This window comes from Rattus norvegicus, chromosome 5 (assembly GCF_021556685.1).
Source record: "Rattus norvegicus strain SHRSP/BbbUtx chromosome 5, alternate assembly SHRSP_T2T, whole genome shotgun sequence".
NCBI lineage: Eukaryota > Metazoa > Chordata > Mammalia > Rodentia > Muridae > Rattus > Rattus norvegicus.
The window spans coordinates 30645249-30669729 of NC_141538.1; the positions used below are offsets into that span (position 1 = coordinate 30645249).

The 24481-nt window shown below is 40.7% G+C and overlaps 1 protein-coding gene and 1 long non-coding RNA gene across 6 annotated transcripts; both read right to left on the reverse strand.

Annotated features, from left to right (window-relative positions):
- Positions 1 to 921: 921 nt before the first annotated feature.
- Positions 922 to 12016, reverse strand: LOC148005681 (uncharacterized). The gene is made up of 4 exons (XR_015620136.1): positions 11942 to 12016; positions 8296 to 8433; positions 6913 to 7040; positions 922 to 1655 (listed from the first exon to the last, which is right to left on the reverse strand). It is a non-coding gene; the product is annotated as an uncharacterized LOC148005681 (long non-coding RNA).
- Positions 12017 to 15100: 3084 nt separating this feature from the next.
- Pdp1 (pyruvate dehydrogenase phosphatase catalytic subunit 1) lies at positions 15101 to 23959 on the reverse strand. 5 transcript variants are annotated; one of them, NM_001429758.1, is given in 3 exon segments: positions 15101 to 19671; positions 23160 to 23194; positions 23845 to 23959. In NM_001429758.1, coding segments are annotated over 2 exon segments (1692 nt in total). In that variant the 5' UTR covers positions 23191 to 23194; positions 23845 to 23959; the 3' UTR covers positions 15101 to 18010.
- Between the last annotated feature and the right edge of the window lie 522 nt (positions 23960 to 24481).

Below are 24481 nucleotides of genomic sequence, written 5' to 3' on the forward strand. Positions count from 1 at the left end.
TGCAGTCACTCTGATTATTTCAAACACTTTCACTGTGACCCAAGGCCAATCATGTGCCAAGTTCTTCGTAATCTGTGTCTTACAAAATAATGTCTCCTACTTTTATTATCCATTTGCAATTAATCACATTTATGCAAGGCCATTATTCAAAAATATAATCGAGGGCTTGCGAGGCGGCTCAGCTGTTAAAATCTAGGCTCACAACCAAAAAGAATATAATTGAGAATATAGAACTCTACTGTAAGGGATTCACTGCGAACGACTTTTTAAAGGGACACAGACCAATATACTGCAAATGAGAAAATGGACCAGACCTGCCCGTGTATATACATGCAGCATCTTCTAATGGCTACAGTTGATATGCACATTATAATCACCAACTCAATATGTAAAGACAACCTTTCAGCCTCTCTTCAGGACACTGTGTTAGTTAGACTTCTCCTTGTATGGCAGAATGTCTGGCATAAGCATCATATAAAGAGGAAAGTTGTTCAGTTTATTGAGGTTTTAGTCTATCGTGGCCAAATATGTGCTAGAGCAGTTCGCACCTTGGCAGACAGGAAGCAGAAAAGAAAGAAGGGATACTGAACGGGACATAACCTTTAAAGTCACGGCCTAGCTATCCATTTCCTCCAGCTAGGCTCTATCGCCCCAGATAGTGTTGCAAGCCTGGGGCCAAGCATAATACACAAGGCTTCCGGGGGTACCTCACATTTAAACCGTAACACTATTCGATGCAGCGCAGAATTCATTGAATTGGTTCCACAAGGCACAAATTTTCAAGCACGTCAAGTGGGAGTATAAACTCATTCCTGTGTTTTCCCACTGTATCCGTAGCACTGGAGGAAAGATATAATTTGTAATGTAGATAAGATTTCAAAATGAATAGTACATAGAAAAGCTGTATGGAAGCTTACAATATTTCAACCCAAGAAAATTTTAATTAGAGGGGATAGCCAAACTCAGGCAACATGGTGGGGAATATTGGGGAAGTGGGGTTTATTGGGATTAAAAGTTTAAGTTGAGGTAGAATTGGGAGAGGAAACAGTACAGGGTGACTTAGCCAAAACTAAGAATATATAAAGAATCCTTGTAGAAATCCACTAATATCAATAACTGGATGCCCCACTGTGCATGTCATCATTTTAAACACTCCAGTCCCAGGCTCAGGGAACATCATGAAAGAGCGTAAGAGACTGCAGGTGGGGAGGAGGGCTGTGAAAAGTGAACTTTGGACATGGCATGGCTGTTACACACAACAAATGCCACAGCTGTGGTCACCTGTATGGTCAAGCTAACCAAGATTCCAGCATAGGTATGGGAGTGGCTGGCCCTAAGGCCATAGGCTTTCAAGAAAAGCTTTCAGCAGCTGGGGCAAGGAGAGTTATTTTTCTTTGAGGGTATAGTAGGTTGCCCATGCCCCAGGGGGCGGCCCCACAATCATGTGCATATTGGCAGTATTACCTAGACAAAGGGAGGCTGTAAAGTTGGGAGGGATACTGGGTAGACACTAGTAGGAGTTGGAAGGAGGTAGTGGGAGATGGGAACAATCTGAATACATTGTATGGATGTGTGAAAGCTTCAAAGAATAAGTAAAACCTTTTAGGAAAATATTCCCGTATCGGCTTGGATTGTCAGGAGTTGAACCAGGTGATCTGAGGACAGAAAATCAGGGAACTCTAGTAAATTTCCATTCTGTGACTTTTCATTTCTGGACAACATTCATTATCTGTTGTTTTTCTACAGGACTGGCATTTTAAAGAATGTGTAGACACCAAGAGAGAGAGAGAGAGAGAGAGAGAGAGAGAGAGAGAGAGAGAGAGAGAGAGAGAGAGGGAGAGAGGGAGAGAGAGAGAGAGAGAGAGAGAGAGAGAGAGAGAGAGAGAGAGAGAGAAGAGGGAGGAAGGGAGGGAGGGAGGGAGAGAGGACATTCATCTAAAGTGTACAATGTGATTAATTTTTTAGTATATTAAGAGTTGTGCAAACCATCAATTTTGCAGATTTTCAAAATCTTCCTTCTCCAAAAAAACAAACAAATAAAAAACCCAAAACAAACAAACACAAACAAAACAAAAAGAAAAAAATCCATTGGCAGTCATGCCTCAGATCTCCAGGTTCTCTTCCCAGAGCCAAGTAGCTATTTAGATACATTCTGTCCCAGTAGAGATGCCCCTTTTGAGTATTTCACAATGGAATAATACAAAATGTAACTTTTGTCTACAACTTTGTTCTTTTACTTAGCATAATGTTTTCAAGACTTAATCATATCCTAACTATTTTATTCCTTTGGTACGATGTCATATTTCATTTTTTGGCCCCATTTCATTCATCCCTGGGTCAGCTGGTGGGCATTTGAGATGTTTCCACCTTTGGATATGAATAACGCTTTGGATAAATAATGGTAATGCTTTGTATATGAGGAATGCTTCAGTGAATGTTTGTATATAAGACGTGGGGGAAAGGGATGCTAGTTGTGGCTACAAAGTGTCTGCTACCCAAGCTCAAGGACATAGTGTTGATCCCCATGATGCAGAAAGACCCTTGTTACCCCATCACTTGAGGCTGGAGAAAGAGACAAGCAGATACAAGCCAATCAAGGCCATCAATGAGACCCAGGCTCAATGAAAGTCCATGTCTCAAAAAAATAATGGAGAGAGATAAAGATACCTGATATCTGCCTCTGACCTCCAGAGGTATGTGCATAGAGGAAGGCAGACAGACAGACAATAATGATTGTGTGTTGAAAAGGGCACATTTTAAATTCACGTTATGTTGTGGATTGCCCTGGTGCTGTTTGTATTTTGATGCTAATTCTGCTCCAGACCACCCTTCCCCCAGGGGCTACTGAAGTGAATCAGTGACTTCCTGTGACCCTTCTTCACAGTTTAAAGTAAATAAAATGTAAAATAAAGGCTAGAGCCTGTGATTGGGCAGTGGAAGGAAAGGTGGAGCTGGCCTGGAGAAACCCCAGCTATAAGATTCCCAAGCTATTAGATCCCTTATAACTTGGGGTTTCTCCAGACCCCATTATGTTGGAGATGCCAGAGCCATGGGATGACTGCCAAGGAAAGCTGCTGACAGGGAGTAGAACCAGCCTAAGAGAGAAGTGTGTTGCAGTCAGTGATGCTGAAAGGAGTCGGGGATCTAAAGAACATTCTGACATCAGACTTGGAGATGCAGAGTTTGGAGTTTGCACAGCATGTTTTCAATCTTTCTTTGGTCCAGTATTCTCTCACTGTGCTCCCTTTCCTCCCTTTTGGGATGGTAATGCATGCTCTGTGCCATTATATAAGTATAAGGTCTGCTTTTTAATTTTGATTTTATAGGGGATTACAATTAAGAGATTTCCTGAGTCTCTGAAGAGACTATTTTTTTAAGACTATGGGGTCTTGTTTGTTCGTCTTAATGCGCTTCTTCATTACGATGTCGTGTCGAGCCTACTGGGCCCAGGGAGTGGAATGTTGTGGCTGGAACAGGAATGGACTTCACAGACTTATGTGTTTGGATCTGTGACCCATAGGGAGTGGCATTATTAGGAGGTGTGGCCTTGTTGGAGCAGATGTTGTCTTATATGAAGAAGGTGTCATTTCAGACACAGAATTTGAGGTCTCATGTGCGCACTAGCCCCGAGTGCGGCAGTCTCTCCCTGATGCCTCAGCTCCCTCTCCAGCGCTACCTCTGCCTGCACACGTGTCACGTTTCCCCCCATGCTAACGATGGACGAGACCTCTGAACTGTAAACGAGCCCCAATTAGATATTTTCCTTCCTAAGAGTTGTCAAAGTCAAGGAGTTTTTTCATAGCAATAAAACCCAAACTAAGGCAGGGGGATTTCTCTCAAGGCTCTCTCTCCTTCCTTTCTCCTTCAGCCTCTCCTCATCCCTATCATGTCCATGATGACCATGTCTCTTACTCTTTCACTTAGAGTGGTTTCTCCTAATGAAGATCCTTCCCACGCTTTTGAAGGGAAGCCATTCTCTCTCCTTTTCAAGGCTGCCATGTTGTGTTTGGTATATATATATTCATATGCATTCTCAGTCATCCTCTCTTTCCCTCTGCTTTCTACTCTAAGGCTTGATCATGCCCACCCCACTATGGTCATCAAGCCTTTCTCTCCTAATAAAGCTCATTCTAAAAGGTAATGATGTTAGCTTCCTTCTCTGCAAACCTGCTCTTGCATATAATTTAAACTACCTGACTGAATTGTCTTGTCATCGTCCCGGTAAACCAATAGACCATAAATGAGGACATTTCTTTCTGTACCGTCAGTCTGTTGGTCTAAGTTGACTCTTCCCATGTCAGAATCACAGTCTTGAACACTGCAGCATTAATGTAGCATGTCTTAAAGCCAACAGGGAATGAATGCTTCAGATGTATTTTGTTTCCCCTCAAGATTAAAAATGTTTCCTCATTTGGAAAGCCTTTAGACATTATTTCTTCAAATGTGATTTTTCTCCTTTTTTGCCTCTTTTAATTCTGTATTATGATCACATATCTGTTGGTACATTTAACAACGTATGTTCCTCATTGCTCAGAGAATCTCTCGGTTTTCATCTTTGTTCTCTTTTCTCTGTTCTCCATACAGCAATAGCTTATTGACCCGCGTTCACGTTTGCACACACTGCTTTCATTTTAAACCTGTTGTTGAGGCCCTTTTCATTTTGGTCATTGCACTTTGCAACTCCAGATATTACTTTATAAACATACACACATACACACTTTTCATTTAGGTCATTGCACTTTGCAACTCCAGATATTACTTTATAAACACTATTACTTTATAAACACACACACATACACACTTTTCATTTAGGTCATTGCACTTTGCAACTCCAGATATTACTTTATAAACACACACACACACACAAATACATGCATGTTAATGTGTAAAAATTTGTTTCTATTGATAGTCCTATTTGCTTTTACAAAACTTTCCATCATCATCGTCGTCGTCATCGTCATCATATTCATCATCATCATGTCTTTTTAAGACAGAATTTCTCTGCGTAGCCCTAGCATGGTACTTCCTGTCCTGGAATTTGCTCTGTAAACAAGGCTGGCTTTGAACTCGGAGATCTGCTGCCTCTGCCTCCTCAATGCTGGGATTAAAGGTGTGCACCACCACCATCCTGTTTTTCTTTTTAAACCATGGTTTCTGGCTGGGCACAGTAATGCATGCCTATAATTCCAAGCATTTGGGCCGAGGCAAGATCACTTTAACATTAAGACCACCATGGTCTACATAATGAATGCCAGGCCGGTTACATCTGTAAAGCAAACCTCACCTTGAAAAACAACAGCATGGCTTCTTTCAATTCTTTGAACATATTTATGAACATGTGGTGAACATATCTTGTCTTTGCTAAGTCTAACATTTAGGTTACTCATAGGCAGCAATTGTTTCCTACCTCTAAACCATGAGCATGGACCACACTTTCTTGCTTGTTTTCAAAGCTTTTGATTTTTATGGAAAATTAGACCTCTGCTAACATACTGTCTCGGTCCTACACAACGGTTCTTTCCAGCCCATCTCTGTGGTTGCTTGTGGTTCATTCAGTGACTTGGCTGGACTATCTCAGGAAAGTCTTTGTCCCAGTGTTAAGCTGTAAAGTTAACCTTCAGAAGACATTCTCAGCCACACCAATCCTGTATCTTCCACCAGTGAGTTGAAGGTGGGGAGAGACAAGGAGCAAGTCAAGTCCCAAGTACCACACTTTCACTACCTGAGATTTGATATTCCTGACTAAATACTTATTTGTTTGCAGTGTGTCTTCTATGTCCTCTTCAGTCTCTGGAGTTTTCAAGGTTTTTTTTTTTCCTATTAATTCTTTTGCTGGGGAACAGGTTGAAGGAATTTCTTTACCATCATTCCAGAACTGGACCTCTGGAATTTGTATTTGGTGTTTTAGCACAGAGGAAAACACAGTCCAAGCCAGTTGGCAGCCAAGGAAAAGAAATAACTTGGAAGCAAAAAGAACCCACTGGTCATGGTTACTTACCTCCAAGGGATTTTGCGGTACAACACACTCTGGAGTTCGACCACTTCTTGGCTGAACTAGCAGTTGCAAAGCTGTGAGCAGTGATGGGTGACAGTTGATACCATTGTGACAAGTGACATCAGAGCCAGTTTGTTCTGACCACAAAGATGGCAAAAGCAGGTTGGAGTGGCAACCAAAGACAAAAACGTGGACTCCAGAAAGAATGTACAACTACGTTCAGCAGGGTGGTGACCAGAGTCAGGAAGTGAAGGAAGCGGCAGAGAAGAGGCAAAAATGGGGTGGCATGGTGACCAGACAAGTAGTGGGCTCCAGAGAGAAGGCAAAAAGGAGGTGGGATAGGGGTCTCCCCAGGTTTACAAGTGGTGTAGTGGGAGGTGGACTGGGAAGGTCTTGGTCTGGCATTTTGTGAAACATTCACCTGCCTACTCTAAGACTCTGGAAAGCAGTAGTAGCAAATAGTAATATTCTATAAACCCCTACAAGAAGATGGAAAGTCTGTCACCAAATCAAAGGTGAAAATAAAGAGCACGAAAAACAAAGTCTAGTCAGTTGCTTTTTGTTATATTGTATGCATGTATCTATCTATACGTGTATCTATTTCTGTATGTGTTTATTTGGTTCAGTTGTTATTCATTCATTCATTCATTCATTCATTCATTCATTCATTCATTTTCTACAGACAGGGTTTCTCTGTGCAGCCTTGGCTGTCCCAGAACTAACTCTGTAGACCAGGCTGACCTTGAACTAAAGAGAGATCTACTTGCCTCTGCCTTCTGGGTACTTGGATTAAAGGCAGGCACGATCACCATTCAGCACTATTTTCTAAATATAGAAATTAGTTCTGTAAAAGAAACCTAGCAACCAAATATAAGCTCAGGTTAGTTATTTTAAAAAGTAGAAAGAAATTAAGATACCGTTCGAACATATCTGGGTACATGTAAATGCCGATATGTCGATGAACCCAGTGTTCATCAGCACATTACAGCTGTAGAAGCACAGTACAGCTGAGTTATTGTAAAGGTAGAAACACACAGCAGAGGATCTGGAAAAACAAACAGCAAAAACGCTGTCAGAGCATTAGCAGTGGACAGCCACATCGTATAAATTGTTCCTGGCAATGTTCACCAGAAGTCTACAAAGAGAGTAGCCTTGCTATATTCATTTTCAAATAAGGAATCTGAGGCGAGAAGTAAAATCATTTCTGGGAAAGGGTCAACTTAAGACAGAAATCTAGATGAGCTTTCCTGAGTAAGGTGGTTTATGACAGCATCCTTCCTCCTGATAAGTGGAAAATGGCTAACAACTGGCATCATTGAACAGTGAGACGGTGAGGCTGACTTTAATAATCTATTGTTTGCTTTTCTGTGAGTTTCCTTTTCTAAAACGACTGATTGTTAGTCTTTGTGGATGAGTGTTTGCCTGCATATATGTATGCATGTATGTATGTATGTATGTATGTATGTATGTGTATGTGTACTGTACACATATCTGGTATCTACAGAGACCAGAAGAGGTGTCAATGTCCCAGAACTGGAATTACATGTGGTTGTGAGCCATCACATGGGTGCTAGAGAAGAAACCTAGATCTTCTGCGAAAGCAACAAGTACTCTTACTCACAGAGTCAGCTCTTCAGACCCATTTTCCTGTGTTTCCCTGATTTTCTATAATGAGCACTTACTATGTGGTAAATTCAATTTTTTTTTAGACAGCCTTAGAATAATCAGGCACATTCTACATGGAAATACACATATCCAAATGTTATCTCACTTGTAATTTTTTAAAAAAATGGACGTGGTGGTGTATAGTACCAGAACTTGGGGGCTCAATCAGGAGGAATGGTGTGACTTTGAGGCCAGCCCATGCTACACAGTGTGTCTCTGGCCAGTCTGAGTTAAACACTGAGAACCTGCCTCAAAAAGAGAGAAGAAAGAAAAGAAACAGGGAGGGAGTAAAGGAGGAAAGAAAAAAGGAAGGGAGGCACAAACATAGGCGTCTGTCTTTTACCATAAAAATCTCAGTGTAATACAAATGTTTACAATGTAAGCTTGTTATAATTTGCTTGTCTTGTGAAGAAACTGAACTATATACACTCGATACCAAAAGTATAGAAAATCAAATGATTCTTAAGTTACGCTTTAAAATATGCAGGGTAAGTGAAAACATTCTGACCTAGAGGAAGGTAAAGACTGAAAACAGTTCAGTCCAACAGGCATTTTCTTTAACAGTACTGGGGAAAGTGCCAAAGGACACAACGTGTATGGAGGGAACCTGGCGCTTCCTGTCTTCTGCATTTCACCTGCTGACGGTGCATGTCGAATCCGCATCCTCGGCCTTATTCCATGTACCAGGGATAGCCATGACGGGAAGTAGTGGGCAGCCATTAACTGGATTATTGTTTTTTCTTATCACGGAAAAACGTCATCTTGGTTATGACCTGTGAAATTGGATCAATTTCCATTTTACTGAGATATAAGTCATCTTAGGTGACTTCTTGCTTTTAGATAAAATCTTCCTAACACTGATTTTTAATTTGACTTTCAAAAAAAAAATAAGGGGAAAAGGGAGTGAATTAACTGTTTATACATGAGTGAACAAACAAATTAGTGCAGAGGCTGCAATGACAGGAAATCTAGGAAATAAAGAAGGGGCAATGAGGAAGCAGGAAGTGCAGTGTTTTCTGTTTTCCCTCATTACCAAGGAGATGGCACAGACTGCAGTGACCAGGCAACAGATGATGCTCTTACAGTCCACCTTCTTTACCCCATTTACAGAGACAGGACTTGCAAGGGAAAGCATCATGGAAGGATTAAGAGTCTGTGAATGTGAAGGAACCCAAGAAAAAGAAGGAAGGTTGACCTGCAGGAAGAGATTGGTGTAAGGGCACCGGTGTCTTTCAGTTATTTCTGCACATGGTGTATGTGTATGTAGAAATAACTGAAAAAGGCCTTACACAGAATGACATCCCTCGTGTGTAATTTTGTAAGGATTCAGATGATCACATTTCAACAGAGTAACTCCTGAGAAGAGGTGCTTGATACCTACAGTTATCACAAGATACCATCTCATACTCCCTCAAATTCTAAGATAAAAGCCACTTAGATCAGCACACGTTACATGTTAGAAAAGATGTATAGCACAACGGGAACCCTAAAACTCCTTACATAGACTTGGGAGACTTGTTTTACAGTTCCTTGAAAATTCAATATACTTCTATCTCATGACTCTGTTCTTTCTTAAGAAGGTGGCAAGAGAAATGAAAGCTTACATCCATTTCAAGACTTAACTAGGACATTAAGAGGACCCTCATAAGAGCCAATGGTTGGAAATAATGGAAACATTTCACCAAAGTGAGTGAATAAAAAATTGTAGTTATAGTTTAACAATGAACAATACAACAATAAAAACAGATCAAACAACCAATATACATATGTAAATATAAAATGATGTGTAAGTTCATATCCTAGTTTCTATGGTAACAGACAGCAGTATGCAGTTATGGTCAGAGAATACTGATGTGTTTGGTGTGTTCACATTATGCTGTATATTTACTAGCCATACTGCTAATTTCTATTAAGAAACAGAAACTAAGTAGGTACTCTTATCTGTAAATGTCGGATGCTAAGGTTTAAATAAGCCTCAGAGTCTCAAGGGTTAACGATGACAGGTTAGTGAAATGGACAACTGTGAAGGTTGCACTAGACCATGCCTGCTCCTGACTGGGTAAAATTCCCCTTCACTGGTGGAGCTATCTCCATTTTAAAACAAGAAAAACAAAAGAGAAATAAAAGGAATTCTGGGTAAAATAACAGATTAGAACTGTCTCCATTTGACTTGGTAAGAAAAGTCAGAATAAGAAAAGAGAGAGAGGGAAGAGCCAAGGAGGTGGGGTGTGGGGAAAGAACACTATGCATTACCGGCAGGAGTATAACTTTGCAGCCATCATGGAAATCAGTGTGAAGGGTCCAAAAAGACATTATCCACCTATATCCTTCTGGACATATGTACTGGAAGGAATGAGTTAACATACCATGCAGATAGTATCACAGTCATAACTACCACCATGCTGTTCACAATAGCCAGAAAGTGGAACCATTCTCGATGACTACCTATAGATTATTTTTGAAAATATGGAACATTTAAAAACAATGCAATTTATTCAGCAATAAAGCAAAATGAACTAGGCATGGTGGTGTGTGCCTATCATCCTAACAATTAGAGGATCAGTAACTAATAATCATCCTTAACTATATAACAAGGTTGAGGCCAGCTTGAGCAATATGAGAACATGCCCCACCAAGAAAAATAGATAATTATATTTGCAAGAAAACTGATAGAACTTGGAATCATTTTGTTAGTACAATAAGCCCGACTTAGACAATCACTGCATGTTTCTCTCATGTTCAGAACCCAGACTTAAATTCGTATACATGTTGTGAGAGTAGAAAGAGGACTATGACAGGGGAGGAAGGCATCTTAAGGGAGGCAGGAGGGAGAGAGGGCAATGGAATATGACAGTAAGAGGGACAAAGGGGGGAGAGGACAGTGGGTGAGGACAGATTAGAACAAAATATAAACAAAATTAAAACAAAATATAAAAGGGTTTAAGTTAACCATTGGTTAACTTAAAAATTAATTTTAAAAAGCCCCAGGGAAGAACATACCAATTGTTTGCCCAGTGCTAAAAGGTCCACCCTGACACACAAACATACAGACTGAAGAGTTTATATTTAGGAGTACATATTTTGTATATATACATATATATATATGCTGCAGTAACAATTAGTTTTTTAAAAAGGGGCATGAAGTTGAAGGAGTGTGAGAAGGGGTATATGGTAGGGTTTGGAGAAAGGAAAGGGAAGTGAGAATTATTAAAGTCTCAAAAGTAAAAAAAAAAAAAAAGGAAACTGTCATCCAGACCCAGTAATTTCTCAGAAAAAAATATGCTAAGTGAAAGAAATCACAAAAATAACACACACACACACACACACACACACACACACACACACACACACACGTCTTCCTACTATGTGTTCTAGAAGTCTTTTCTTAAGAGTATAGATAGATCTACAAGCATTTATTTTTAACGCATGTGATATTTAAATGTCTAGTGTGTGCATGTATGAGGGCTTTGTGCATGTGCTTCCTTCTTCCAGGGATGATATTTCTGGGTCCTTTTCTGCTTGACAAACCTCAAACGTCTTCTGCTCAAGCATCAATCTCTCTAATGAAATTGCTTTCCAAGGCCTTCTTTGACCCTGCAGCATACCGGCAGTTTTTTTCTAGATTATGGATAGGACTTGTACTTGTTTCAATTTCAATAATTACAGAAAAGTAATTATTCTTTAACACAATCTTCCACCCAAACACATTAAGTTCCCTGAAATTCAATCTTCTTTCTTCACCGTTTTTATCCTTAACTGCCTTCTTAGGGCCAAGACTACAGATTATTGTTGATACGCACTTCACAAAATGAAATGGAGAACTGGGAGCTGAACACTTGGGCACTGCAACATATTATTGGGTGACAGACGCCTCTGGTTACAACCTATACAGACACAGTTTGGTGTATACTCTCAGGCACACTCCACCAATTTGTGGGTGGCACCATTCCCTATGCACTGTACTAACTGCTGGGCTACCTCAGTTTTGCTTCTTCCTGTGTGGATTTTTGCACTTGCTTCCCAAGAACCCACTTAACAGCCATTCCTGGGACCTTCTTGATCATGAGGGAACCATCCTGGATGCAGGGAAAGGTTTGGCAGTTTGGTGATAAAACGCGTAGGCTTTGAAATATAGACGTGTTTGGTGTGTGATGCTCAATGAGTTACCTAGCCTTGTGTGCATATAGGAAATATAGTACCCAGGCTCGTATTAAAGAGGACACTGTTTATGTCTTGGCATAAAGCCAACTTTACCCTAAATGGTTCAAATGGGTTACTTACGGAGGTTTGCGTCGTAGTGAGGTGGGGGGGAAAGGTTGGTGGGGCACCCAGTAACTAACAGAACTAGGGAGTTCCATGCCACCCCTCAGAGTGAAAGGACAAAGGGAAGAGTGTTGCATGATTCCAGTGAGTTCTGGAATTCTAGAAGGGGACATGACTAAGGCTGGGACTGCAGCCCCAGCTGGAAGGGAAAGAGGAAGAAATATCCCATCGTTACCCCACTCGGAGTAGCTGCTGGTGTTATCCATTGATTGAACCAAAAATGGCATTGGGACACAAGTGAGACCCTGGAAAACAGGCCAGGCAGAGTGACCATGAGATACTAGCTGGCTCCAGGACTAACTAAAAACACGTAATTATCACTCCTCTCAGGGCCCGCCACATAGCAAGTGCTCAAGAAACAGCTGTGATTATTGCTGTGACAACTGCCAGGCCAAGGAAGGCACTTCCGAGTTCTGTCTGATGTCATCTGAGCACCCTTGATCAGCAGACACCTAGACATGATGCAGACAGCATGGCCTGCATTCTCTGGTCTGCTTAGTCTCACAGCTGTTTTTCTTCACATCAAGGCCTTAATTATCCTGTCTCTGCTCTTCTCAAGCTAAATTAGGCTGTCTAACCTATCCCCATGTTTGCAGGGAGAAAAATAATTTCTGAGCAAAGTTCTCTTGGGAAAACTGTCCATCTGGGCAGCCACTCATTTTCCATATGGCCAGCTTCAGACAGTTCGCCTTTTCCTTCCTATCCAACAGACCAAGGCAAAATGGCCACACTAACAACTATTACAACTGTTGCTCCTGTAGCATAAAACATAGAAGCCTCTTATGAGGGCTTAAAAATGTGTTTTAAAATCCTTTTTTTTGGGCCAGGCCTGGTGGTATATGCCTTTAATCACAGCACTCAGGAGGTAGAGATGGTCAGATCTCTGTGAGTTCCAGGCCAGCCAGGGCACTGTTAGGGAGAAACTCTGTCTCGAAAAACCATAACCAACCAACCAAATAAATAGATAAGTAGAATAAATCCTTTTTCTCTTCACTGCTGGGCATGCTTTCTTCTGCTTGATAGTCACTGCTGCCTCAAATCCAAGGTTATTAGAGGATCTGATGTGATTACAGCTGAGCTGATTACAGCATCTAATCACTTCTCTCCTCAGTTTCTCTTTAGGTCTCCTGTCATGTTTCCTATCCTTCAGCACCCTTGCCACAAGGCTGGGCTCTCTAACACTGCCAGTAAATCAAACTGTCCTTGTCCTCCAAGAAGATAATTTGATTAATCACTGCAAATGAGTTAAAATCTCTATTAGAGTCACTGGCATCTGGTTTGCGGACTGTCTAGGGTTTGAGGTTTCTGAGGGCTGAATATATTCACTGACTTCCCAGCATGGGAGTGAATTAGATGGCATTTGGTGGACTATAAGAGCTACAGATAAAGTCAGTAAGGTTTAGAAGAGGCTTAGAAGAGAAAGATAAAGGAATAAGTACCCTTTAGGTAGTAGTATGAACTTGAACTTTAAGTGAATTAAGGTGGAAAACCCTTTGAGAGCTAGGTGTCACATGCTTCCAAAAAGTAGTGGTGGGGTTGTTTTGGGGTGGGAGTCCACCCTAACATTTCTCAAAAGGTACACAGAGGGTACTTCTGATATTCCAGGGCTGGGTGAGGACGCTGTGATGAAGCTCTACTGGAGTATAAGTGAAAAGATGTTTTGGGCTCAACTGACTCGTTTATACATCTGAATCCTTTAGGTCTTTCCCAGTTTAGGAAGCAGTCTCCCTAGGAATGGGAAAAGGGGTGGGGGCTGTAAAAGGATTAACTTGTACACTTCATTATTTTTTTCCTTTTAAATATTAGTTCTTTGCAGCAAGCAAGCCTTTCAGTTCACATTTTAGAAATCTTGGCTGTTAACTGAAAAATGAAATGACTGTTACAAGAATAAACTAATTTTCCTGCATCTAACTGCTGTGTCTTCTAATGGAAGGAAGCAAGAAATATTCTTGAAGTCCACATAGGCTTTTTAGTTGAACGATTTCTATTGTAAAATAAAATGAACAAATTTTATTCAACATTGTGCTGACTCAGAGAAGACAACCCATAGAATGCTGCCCTGAAAGAACTTAAAGTGTCTATGAACAAAGTTCAAAAAATACTGCAACGATTAGGTGCGTGTTATGAACCTATATATTGGGTAAATAATTCCACATCAATCACGTGCTTATTAAATGTGTGCACTGGATGATCATTAGTGGCTAATACATAGACTATTACATGAACATTACTCCTGATATATCTATTTTGTAGATTTGTAATGTGAGTCTTGTTTAGAAAGCAATGCTATATATTGTTGGAATTTCACCCAAGGTAAACTATATTAAGAACAGGACAAGTAGAGTTTAATGGGATTAAATTTGGCTTTCAAAGTAAATTAATTCTGTACACAAAGGAAATGACCTCCAATGTCATTGTCTTCAGTCACTTAGTTCTTCCAGGAAGTGGTTATGGCACCACATCAATTTAACAAGATTCAACTTGCAAATCTGAAAAAGTATCAAATGTTACTTAAGAAAAAAGATCATTAAGTATTCAACTTACAAAATACAACTGAGACCTTCTTTCTATACTTGAGGACAAAGCCTACAAGAAACAAAATTTAAAAACTTGTTTGCTTAGTAAACAGGGAACGTTCATTCAAGCAGTGTTAACTGTGTTTACGAAAACAGAACTGGGCCTGGTGGTACAGGCCTGTTAGTTCTAGCTACTTGGAAGGCTGGGGCAGATTGGAAAGTTCAAGAGCTGCCTAGACAACTTAGGAAGACCCCCATGTCAAAATCAAAGTATGTATGTAGAGGCAAAATAGCAAAATAAACATTAATGAATACAAGCAAAAGGAGGGCTAGGGGTGTGGCTCAGGGACAGAGTACCTGCTTAACAGATCCAAGGGTCTGCATTCAATCCCCAGTACTGCAATAAATGCAGAACATACCAAAGTTAGTCATCCAATCCTTGCTGCGATAGTTAGCACGTCACTATTTTTCTTCCTTCATTCCCAGCAACAATGATTGGAATAACTTTTCTTATTTTCGCAGGATAGTCATATAATGAGTTAATGAACACAAATTTATTAGTGGAAGAAATGTAGAGAGGTTACAGCCAAAGACTCCAAACTTTTCACTATGAAAAATTTGCATCTTTTATTTTCAGGGTTAAGGCATTAAAAAAAAGACTCCTCCCCATTAAGGTTATTACAGTCTATAAAACTCACCTGTATTTGCATTTGTAAAGGTGAAGCTTCACCTTAACCAAATAGTATTCCTAAGAAACCATCCATCTAAAAGCCAGCTTAAAAAGACGCTTGATGTGGACTAAAAATGTTTAACAGAGAATGGACAAAGTTCAAAAATTACTTCAACAGTTATGTGGTCTATCCATACAATGGGATGGCTACTCATCAAATAAGGAACAGCCCATAGAAATATTCAACGTAAAATAATCTTTTAAGAAGAGCGACATAAGAGTATAAAAAAAATAGCACTGCTCTGCTTATGTGTGGAAGGGTTTCCTACAATCGATCATGAAGTCACTTCCTGGTACACTGTGGAAGGTATCCTTTCCTGGATATTGACAGCCAGATTTCACATTACAGATGTAAAGCCTTTTCATTTTATTGAATATGAATTATAACTGGACTTAAATAATTAAATGCTCTTCATTTATTAGCTCCTAAAGCTAAATATAACCTACTATCCATAGAAGGCATACAGTGAATGCTACTATTTTTAAAAACCCACACAGGCATCTCAGAAAGCAGGTATAAAGCTTTAATTCACCGTGGGCATTTCTCTAACCAGAGACAGCATTCAAATCAAATATGATACCACTGTTCCTTTTCAACTAGCTCAGGACACATTACATGTAACATGAAGAACTGACTAAATATAAATACAGAAATTGAATACATGTAAGAAAGTTTAAATAAAACAAGATTAAGAAAGAGTAAATTTCATGAAAATTTACATAAGCTGACGTTACTTCTAAACATGTCACGATTATGACAAGTCACAATAAAATCACAACTACTTTGAAATAACAGTACCTAAAAACTTTTGAATATCCAGTTTTTTTCATTTCCATATTGCATTTTCATTTCTATACAAGCAGGCTGGCTTTCGGACTGTAGATAAAACTTGGGGTAATAATGATTACTGTCTTTTTATAAGTATAGAAAGCAAAACATATTTTCTGTATTATACTGAGATGAGAACTAGTCAGCACGTAACACAGAACTCTCCTATGGTGGTATTCAAAAGCAATTCCAAACAGTACTAAAAATGGGGTTTCATACTGTGAAGACATTTAGAAGTAAGCAGTATTTAAAAAGTTGATTTCGAAAAAAAAACAAAAGCAAAAAGTACTTTAGAAAACAAACTCTGGGGGCTGGGGATTTAGCTCAGTGGTAGAGTACTTGCCTAGCAAGTGCAAGGCCCTGAGTTCGGTCCCCAGCTCCGAAAAAAAGAAAAAAAAAAAAAAAGAAAGAAAAAAAAAAAAACCAAACACTGTTCTGAGCTGCAATCTTCCTGAGTCTACTTTCATTTGGACCTAATTTTGCAGCCAAAACTTCTATATATTTAGAATCCACATAGTTTCAATTCTGAAAAGACTCCTATATTACCAATTAATTATACAACAGAAACTAATCGTTTTTTGTATAAAAATCTATGTGAATTTTAAAGTCATAGCTTTTTCTTAGTGAATAATTGATAAAATATATGCACAGCTGTACACAGATCACAATTAAATGTAGAAACAAAAGTACCATTTGATGCATATCAAATAAACTCCTAAAAAGCCTACTTGAATATACTTATTTTCACTTACTTTAAGATAGTATTAGAAAGGACTGCATATAATTATGGACACACTGCCAATATTTGATGCTAAGTGTTCTGTATCAGGCATGCACAGGTTACGATTTAAAGTTTCTTATGTATCTTAACACATATATTATAAGCTACAGTATGTTTAAAGTACTTAATAATATAAATCCAATTGTTTTAATTGGCCTAAGTGGGGACAAAAATTTCCTCAAATTGTCATAATACAATATTAAAATCTTACTACTTGAATTGATATTTAAACTTATTACATATTATTCTTAAAACTCCAAAATTCAAAAAATTCCTATGTCAAATAAATAAGTACAATTTCTCAGCATCAGTTTGCTTACCCACCACACATAAAGCTTGTCAAGATTTTGGGGACTACAGAACAGTGACATGCTGATAACTACAGGTGATAAGAATTAAACATAGCAGTCTCTTTTCATTCTGCATATATCTTTATTTCAAACTAAATAAAGCTTTTCATGAATACAAACCAGAAAAACACATTTTCCCTTTATTTAACATTCACTAGAAAGATAGATTTAAACTAAGAATCTTTATTGTCTTTTAGGTGTAGCAAAACAAAATATTTCGGTTACACTGAGGAAATCATGGGTGAGGAAGGAAGAACGGTTTAGAATTCTTTCCGTTCAGGAAGCATACTTTAGCACACAATCACAAAAACTTACAAATCCAGATTTCTTTGTTCATGGTCATAAATGGCTGAAAATACTGGACCTGCACTTTAGGCTAACATAAATGTATGTGAATACCTGAACTGTTCATCTGAAAAATGCAGTAAATAACTATTCTCATGTACATTAGGAGTCTTATGATGGAAGGAGTCTGCAGGTGGGCATGGTGATGTTTTCTACCTTTACTAATACTCCCAGAAGTTCCTTGCTTTTGACCTATTCAAGATCGTATCTACCTATCCATATTCTTAGTTGGTGAGTCATTGTTAAAAGACACCTGGGTAAGGAAACAAGCTGCCTCAAGTGCAGGTACCCTGAGGTCCAACAGGACAGAACAGACACTCATGATGCTATCATCTGATGCAGTAGATATGAAGACTGGGCTAGCTAGAGTACTAAACATGATGTGTTTAGAATGACCCACTGGGATATTTACTGTATTAGTTTCTTTTGAACATTGATCTGCCCTTCAAACTGAAGAACTGCCAGGATAGTATCACTTACTGTTCCTGGTTTTGATATGCTCCTACAACATGAGAATTGAACTGAACTACAATGATTGTAATGTCATCTCTATACATCCGAGCAAGCTCTTCAGGAAGGCTAAGCATTTTAGAGAGTCGTTCATGATCAACAGCTCCAAATTCATTATTGCCTACAGCATGGCGAATGAGATGGGTTGCTGCATTCTGATCCTCAAAGACTGATGACATCTTTGCTCTCCTTTCTGTTAAAAGGCCATGCATCTGTCCCAGAGTCACCTTGTACCCACCAACAGCTATTGGCTGTTGGTGATGCATACCAGTTAAGTACTCACCCACAATCCTAACCACATCCTGTCTATGCATAGTCTCCCACAATCCATCAGTTGCTAACACTAGGAATTTATCCTGTGGCCTTAATCGGTGATAAGTTACCTCTGGCTCAGCAGTGAGATAAGGAGGTGTATGATAGTTAGGAGGGATAAACTTGGTGTATTCATTGTCATTCAACTGGTCTGGGCCAGACTCTATCACTCTCTTTTGAAGGTCAATGCTCCATTTGAACTTTACATCCCCAAAAGCCCTAAAGGGCATCAGCAAGCCAAGCAGCCGATCCTGCTTTACCACGCTCTTGGCCTCATTTTTTGGGTGTTCCAGTTTTAGACGTTCTAGTTCTCTTTCATTCTGAGCATTGTGGTCATTAGAGAGCGTGACTGCTGACCAGGAGCCATCTTCTTCTTGCACACCTAGCATGGCTCTACTATCGCCAGTGTTAGCCACATGGAGGTCAACACCATCTACATGGGCCACACAAGCAGTAGCCCCAGAAAATGCTACCCGAAGTACCAGGTAATTGAGAAAAGAATTAGGATCACCGACTTGAGCCTCCAATGAAATGTCATTATCAAGTCTCTTGAAAGCATTAATTAAAGCCTCCTTAACATCAATATCAGCTGATTCTCCAGTATTGAGGTCTATAAGCTCTTGCCAGTAAGTCCTCAAGCTGTTGAAATACAATTTGGATGCCTCCTTACTGAAGTAATCATTGGGGTGCTTGTGCCACTGAAGGATAGGTAGCAGTGCCCGACCACTCTCCACTGCATTTTCAATCTCTAGCAAAGTCTCATGGGGTAACAAGGAAACAGCAATATAATAGAAGAGTCTTTCACTGACTGCCTGGGAGCAAGCACAGCCTGCATGACCATCAAAAACGCCCAAAAGCATCCCTCTGGTCTGCAAGCAGGTTGCTGCACTTCTCCGGTCTTCTATGGGTGCATTTGCAGGCAGCTGATTGCTGTCAAATCCAAGAATGGAACTGACATTTTTGCCATCAAATTCTGGTACTTTGAAGCTGTATTCATTAGCTTTAAGGATGCTGTTGACTTGTGGAGGTGTGAGGTAAAATTTCTGAGGCGTAGAAGCATATCTCCTTCCTTGAGTATACTGCCACCAGTTCTCCCTTGGCCTACAAAAGGTAGCATATGCTGGATGGGGTGTGTATCTCAGACGATTCTGAGGAATGTACGGTGGTGAACAGCAGAGATGTTTGTGGTGGCAGTAACATGCAGTGCCATAGATTCTGCTCAGTTCACAGTTACGGACGAGAGGAAAAAACAGTTGAGTTGGTGCTGGCATGGCATCAGAGAACAGTGGTAGACTGGATGTTCTGACCGGGATTCCTAGAGAGCAAATTAAGACAGACACACACACAAAGAAAAGTTACACTCTGCATTATATGACAAGCTTTGCTTTATAGAAAATATTTTCTAAATCGGTTTACATTAAATCCCTATGCTAGGCTAATTTCTACAGGGTGTTTTATGATACTTAAAAATTCCAACTGTTCATGAAGCCAGGAATGAACTACAGTTAAATTTCTGTTTTCTCTTTCCTTTGTATTTCTATGTGCAGTACAAACTGTTCAGTATACACATATATCTGGCTGGAGAACACTAAGCAGGAAGTTATGTAACGTTGTGCCGCAGCATTCTACCTGCCCAATCACCATTCTCCATCTCTATGCTTTTATTTTAAAAGGGGCCTTAGAGCTCCCATTTGCAGTTACTTCTACCATTTATGAAGATCTGTTCCTTGACCTGGGGTCAACTGCGGGCATTTGACTACACATGGTATCACCCGAAGCACTCATATATCCTCAACAAAGGCATATTTATATATTACTGGTAAACTATATGAATATACCACTGCATTAATACAAAGTTCATTTTAATATAGAACATTTTCCACATAGTAGAATTGAAACAAATTCTAGTGTTTCTGAACCTCCGTGGATGGATGTCCTTGTAAAGCTTCCTTCTCTATAGCGTAGCAAGCTAAAGAGGGATAGGTCTGCTCTTTGCCAAATGATCCTGGGAAAACACAGTTTACCTCTCTGGGACATTCCCACTAGACTGATGTGAATGCATGTAAGTGGACACTCTAAGGCTTCTTTAGAACTCATGGTTTTTATGTTTCAGGTACTGAGGCTTTGAAATCAAATATAGGGTTTACTGATTCACTGCTGAATTTTGCTGCGCCATTTGTGGTAAAAAATCCTTTTCAAGTATTCTTGTAGCTATAAACCTTATTTTGGTAACATAAAGTGATTCTGTTTAAATGTTAATTAACATGCTACCATTTCTCATGCTTAGATGTCATAAAGCAAGCTACAGAAATATTATCGATCTACTAGAGATCCCCATTCACTCCTGGGGAAATGTTTTCTTTTTTGGTTAAAAATATGTATCTACTTGTTATAAAACAAGCTGTTGTTATAAAACAACAAAGAACTGTAAGTTAAGCCCAAGCTCTAGATTATAACAGTATAACATTGTATCCTCAAAATAGTATTGTAGAATAGGCATTCATCTAAAAAACTTAAGTGAACACGTATTTCTATTTCAAATGATGCATTGAAGAAAAAAGAATCTTCAGTAACACATTTTCTCTGAATTCCTAAGATACTGTCTCATGCATTCATTTAGATTACAAGAAACAGACTTTAGAACTGTTTTAAATAAACAAATAAAAACAGAAAAATGAAACAAATCTTATTACCAACTATTTTTCCAAAAGCTGAATATTCTAAGGAAAGAATTTTAAGCATCTTAGTGTTAGTTATATATTAAATAATTTTCATGTGCTTTTTGGTGGGGAATTCAGGAAGTAAAAAGAGAAAATGAGGGAAGAGAGAAAAATCAAGCATTGAAAATTCACAGACTTGTGTCTGCTTTTTTGAGAGCACCAAATACACAAGCTAGACAGAATGTCTTTTGTTAAGTAGTAAAGTACTGGACTGGTTTCTAAAGACAAAAGTACGTAATAGAGAGAACTAGAATTTTTAGAATTAGATTCCATAAATAAGGCTTCTGAAAACAAATAAAAAAATTTTAACAACAAAAATTTACCAGGACTAACCACCTAAATAACAGTTCAAACTGAATACCTGAAAGTCATCCAAAGGTTAAGGGTAGGTGCATGTCTAAGTCAGGAGATGTGTACCAATATGCCACATCACAATAGCTTGTATATAAGCCCATACCTTTTTCATGCATGCATGCACAAAAAGCTGTTTTTATGCTGCAGATACTATCATTAAAAATTAAAACATAGGTGTAATTTTAATGATAGTAAATTTTCTTCAGAATGTAAGTTTTACTTATTTTTACAAAGTATTACTTTAAAACTTTGTTTGCTTTTTTTTTTCCCCCCGAGCTGGGGACCGAACCCAGGGCCTTGCGCTTGCTAGGCAAACGCTCTACCACTGAGCTAAATCCCCAACCTACTTTAAAACTTAATGTGAGAGTGGGGACTGGCAAAGGCCAACCATTTAAATAACATCGACTCAGGGCATAACAAGTCTAGGAAACCTTCCCTTTCCTTGGGTTCCCGTGTGTTGACAATTTTTCTCCTTTTAAAGTCAATTAAAAATGGATGAAATCTGGTAACAAAAGAGCATCCCACAGCAGGTGCTCTGAATATTTAAATTCAAACACTCTACATCTTCTTGTCTTCACAGCAAAAATATTTGATATTAAAAGTCAAAATAGCAGAGTGCGCATGATTTTTTTTTCAATTATCTTTTCAGTTATTCAGAGCTTAGCATTTGGATTGCACTCCAATTCTTCAATTCTTCACGTGCTTTTAAAAGTCATATTCTTTGGGAAGCTGAATTCACGAAAGCCTGCTCTGTAATTAATAAGCATTCTACCAGGCCAGTACCAATTATATAGTTTCTCCATCAGAACAGAAACAGCTACAAGTCAATACACTATTAAACGCTTTGGTATAATGTATAATGAAGACGAAAATTCTTAATATCCTTCTAAACATCCTATAATTCAACCAAAACTCTGCGTTGATAAACTTGCTAAATTAACAAAATAGAAGCCTCTTGATTAGGCAATAAGAATATCAAAGTAGTTGTTTCTTAACTTGAGCAATCTCACTTTCTTCTTTTTTTTTTTTTTTAAGTTCACACATCATTATGGCCCACACTTGGCAACACTGTATGAAGCATCTCAGTCCTGGGCAGATTTGGCTGATATTGCCAATGACTAATAAAAAGATGCGCTGTAACCAGAAACAGAAAGACAGAAAGAGCCCCATCCATTCTTTCTGATGTGGTGGGCAAAGCCTGTGTGAAGATATTATTCCACTTCATCAATAAACCCATGGACCAAATCAATTAGGAAAATGCTACTGGTGCACCGACTCTCAAGCTTCTAGGTCCTGCAAAGATTCTAACGCGAATGAAAAGAAATACTACACTAGTCATTACATGTATCAGAACCTCTGTTTATGTAATCTGATTGCATTAACCACCCTGCATAAAGATTTGTAATTTTTCAGCATTTTCTGGAAACGCCTAGCCATTTCACAGCTCAAACTCGGTATCCTCAAGAATGAAGAAACCATTATCCTTTAGACACAAAGCACCAAACCAGCACTTGTTTGATCAGTTTCGTGTGTCCCTACCAGAAAATCGCACTTACTAAGATATCAAAAAATAAATAAATAAATAAATTCTGGTCCAGAGCGCCTTTGTCTCCTTTTCCTTATCTCACCCCTTAATTCCATAAGGACCCCTAGAGCCATCCATTCATACACAAAATCAGTCACCATCCTTCCCTGGGTACCCAACACAGGTAGTTTTGTCAATACCTACCAATTCGTCTGGGCCCGGGACACACACACATTCTCCTGTCATCACAACACGGAGCCGACAACATCCACAACCCGCGCGGACAGCAGCAGCGACAGCAGCAGCGGCCCATTGAAAGCAAGGCAGAGATGCTCATTAGAGGAGGCGGCGGCAGGGAGGCGGGAGCGGAGGAGGGGCGAGGTCTCGCAGCAGCCCAGTGAATGGGCTGGGAGGGGAGGAGAGAATGGAGGGGGGAGAAAGGGGAGGGGAGAAGAAGAAACCAAACAAACCCACCCTGCCGGCGAGGCGGCATCATAGCCCTAGGCGGGGAACTCCTGGACCCCGGACAGGCGCGCCGCGGCCGCTCCATGCAGCCAGCGCGCCGAGCCCACAAGCACTTAGCATCTTCAGGCCCGCCCGGCCCCACGCGGCACTCGCTTCCGCAGACCTCCAGGCACAGCCCGCGGGCAGCCGGCTCGGCCACCCGGGGCCAAGCGAGTCAGCGCGGAGCCGAGGCAGACACGCCCGGGCCACAGCGGACGCCCCGCGCGCTGACAGCGGGGTGCCGCCCGGAACCCACGGCGGCTCGTTGCGACCGAGGTTCCGCGCGCACTCGGCCCTCCACCCGCGGCCGCTCCCCACGCGCGCCCTCCACTTCACCGCCCTGACGCCCCCTCACGACTCGGCAGCGGTGGGCGAGAATACGAACCGGGCACAGTAGAGCACCCGCTGCTGTCTGCCCCGGGTGGCGGCCGCACCACTCCGTGCGCGTCCTTCTCTCAGCACCACGGCAGCACCCTGGCGCGCAGCACCTCAGCCAGGCCAGCCCACTCCGCGCCCCTGCCTCGCCGAGCCACCACCCTGCCCCGCCCCCACGGCCTCTCGTGCGTTCTCCGCCTTCCGATTGGCTGCGCATGGCGAGTGGGCGGGACATGGGGGGCGGGGGGGCGGAAGAGGGCGCGCTCAGCGCCAGTTTTGTGACGTCACGGAGGTCAGACAATCCCTTCCATTTGGCGCGGCTAGCCTATTGGTTCCACGCGTGCGCGCGCTCCGTGACCACGCCCTGTAGCTGGTGGAGGTGGATCTGCGCGCGCCCCGAGGTGGACAGCTTTGGTTGGGCTGCGTTTTGGCTCAGAGATGAGGAAGCACCTGGGCGGCATCCAGCATCTCTGTGCGCGTGGCGCTTCGGGAGCCAGTTGCTCCCCGTCGGGCGGCCTTCCGCGAATGCCTGGCACCTCTGCGGGGCCCGCATGCTGTGCTGTGCTGTGCTGGCCTAAGGGCCAAGCCTCTATTGCACCCGGCTGCCCCGGGTAGACCGCGGGAACAAACATAAGTGAGGCACGGTG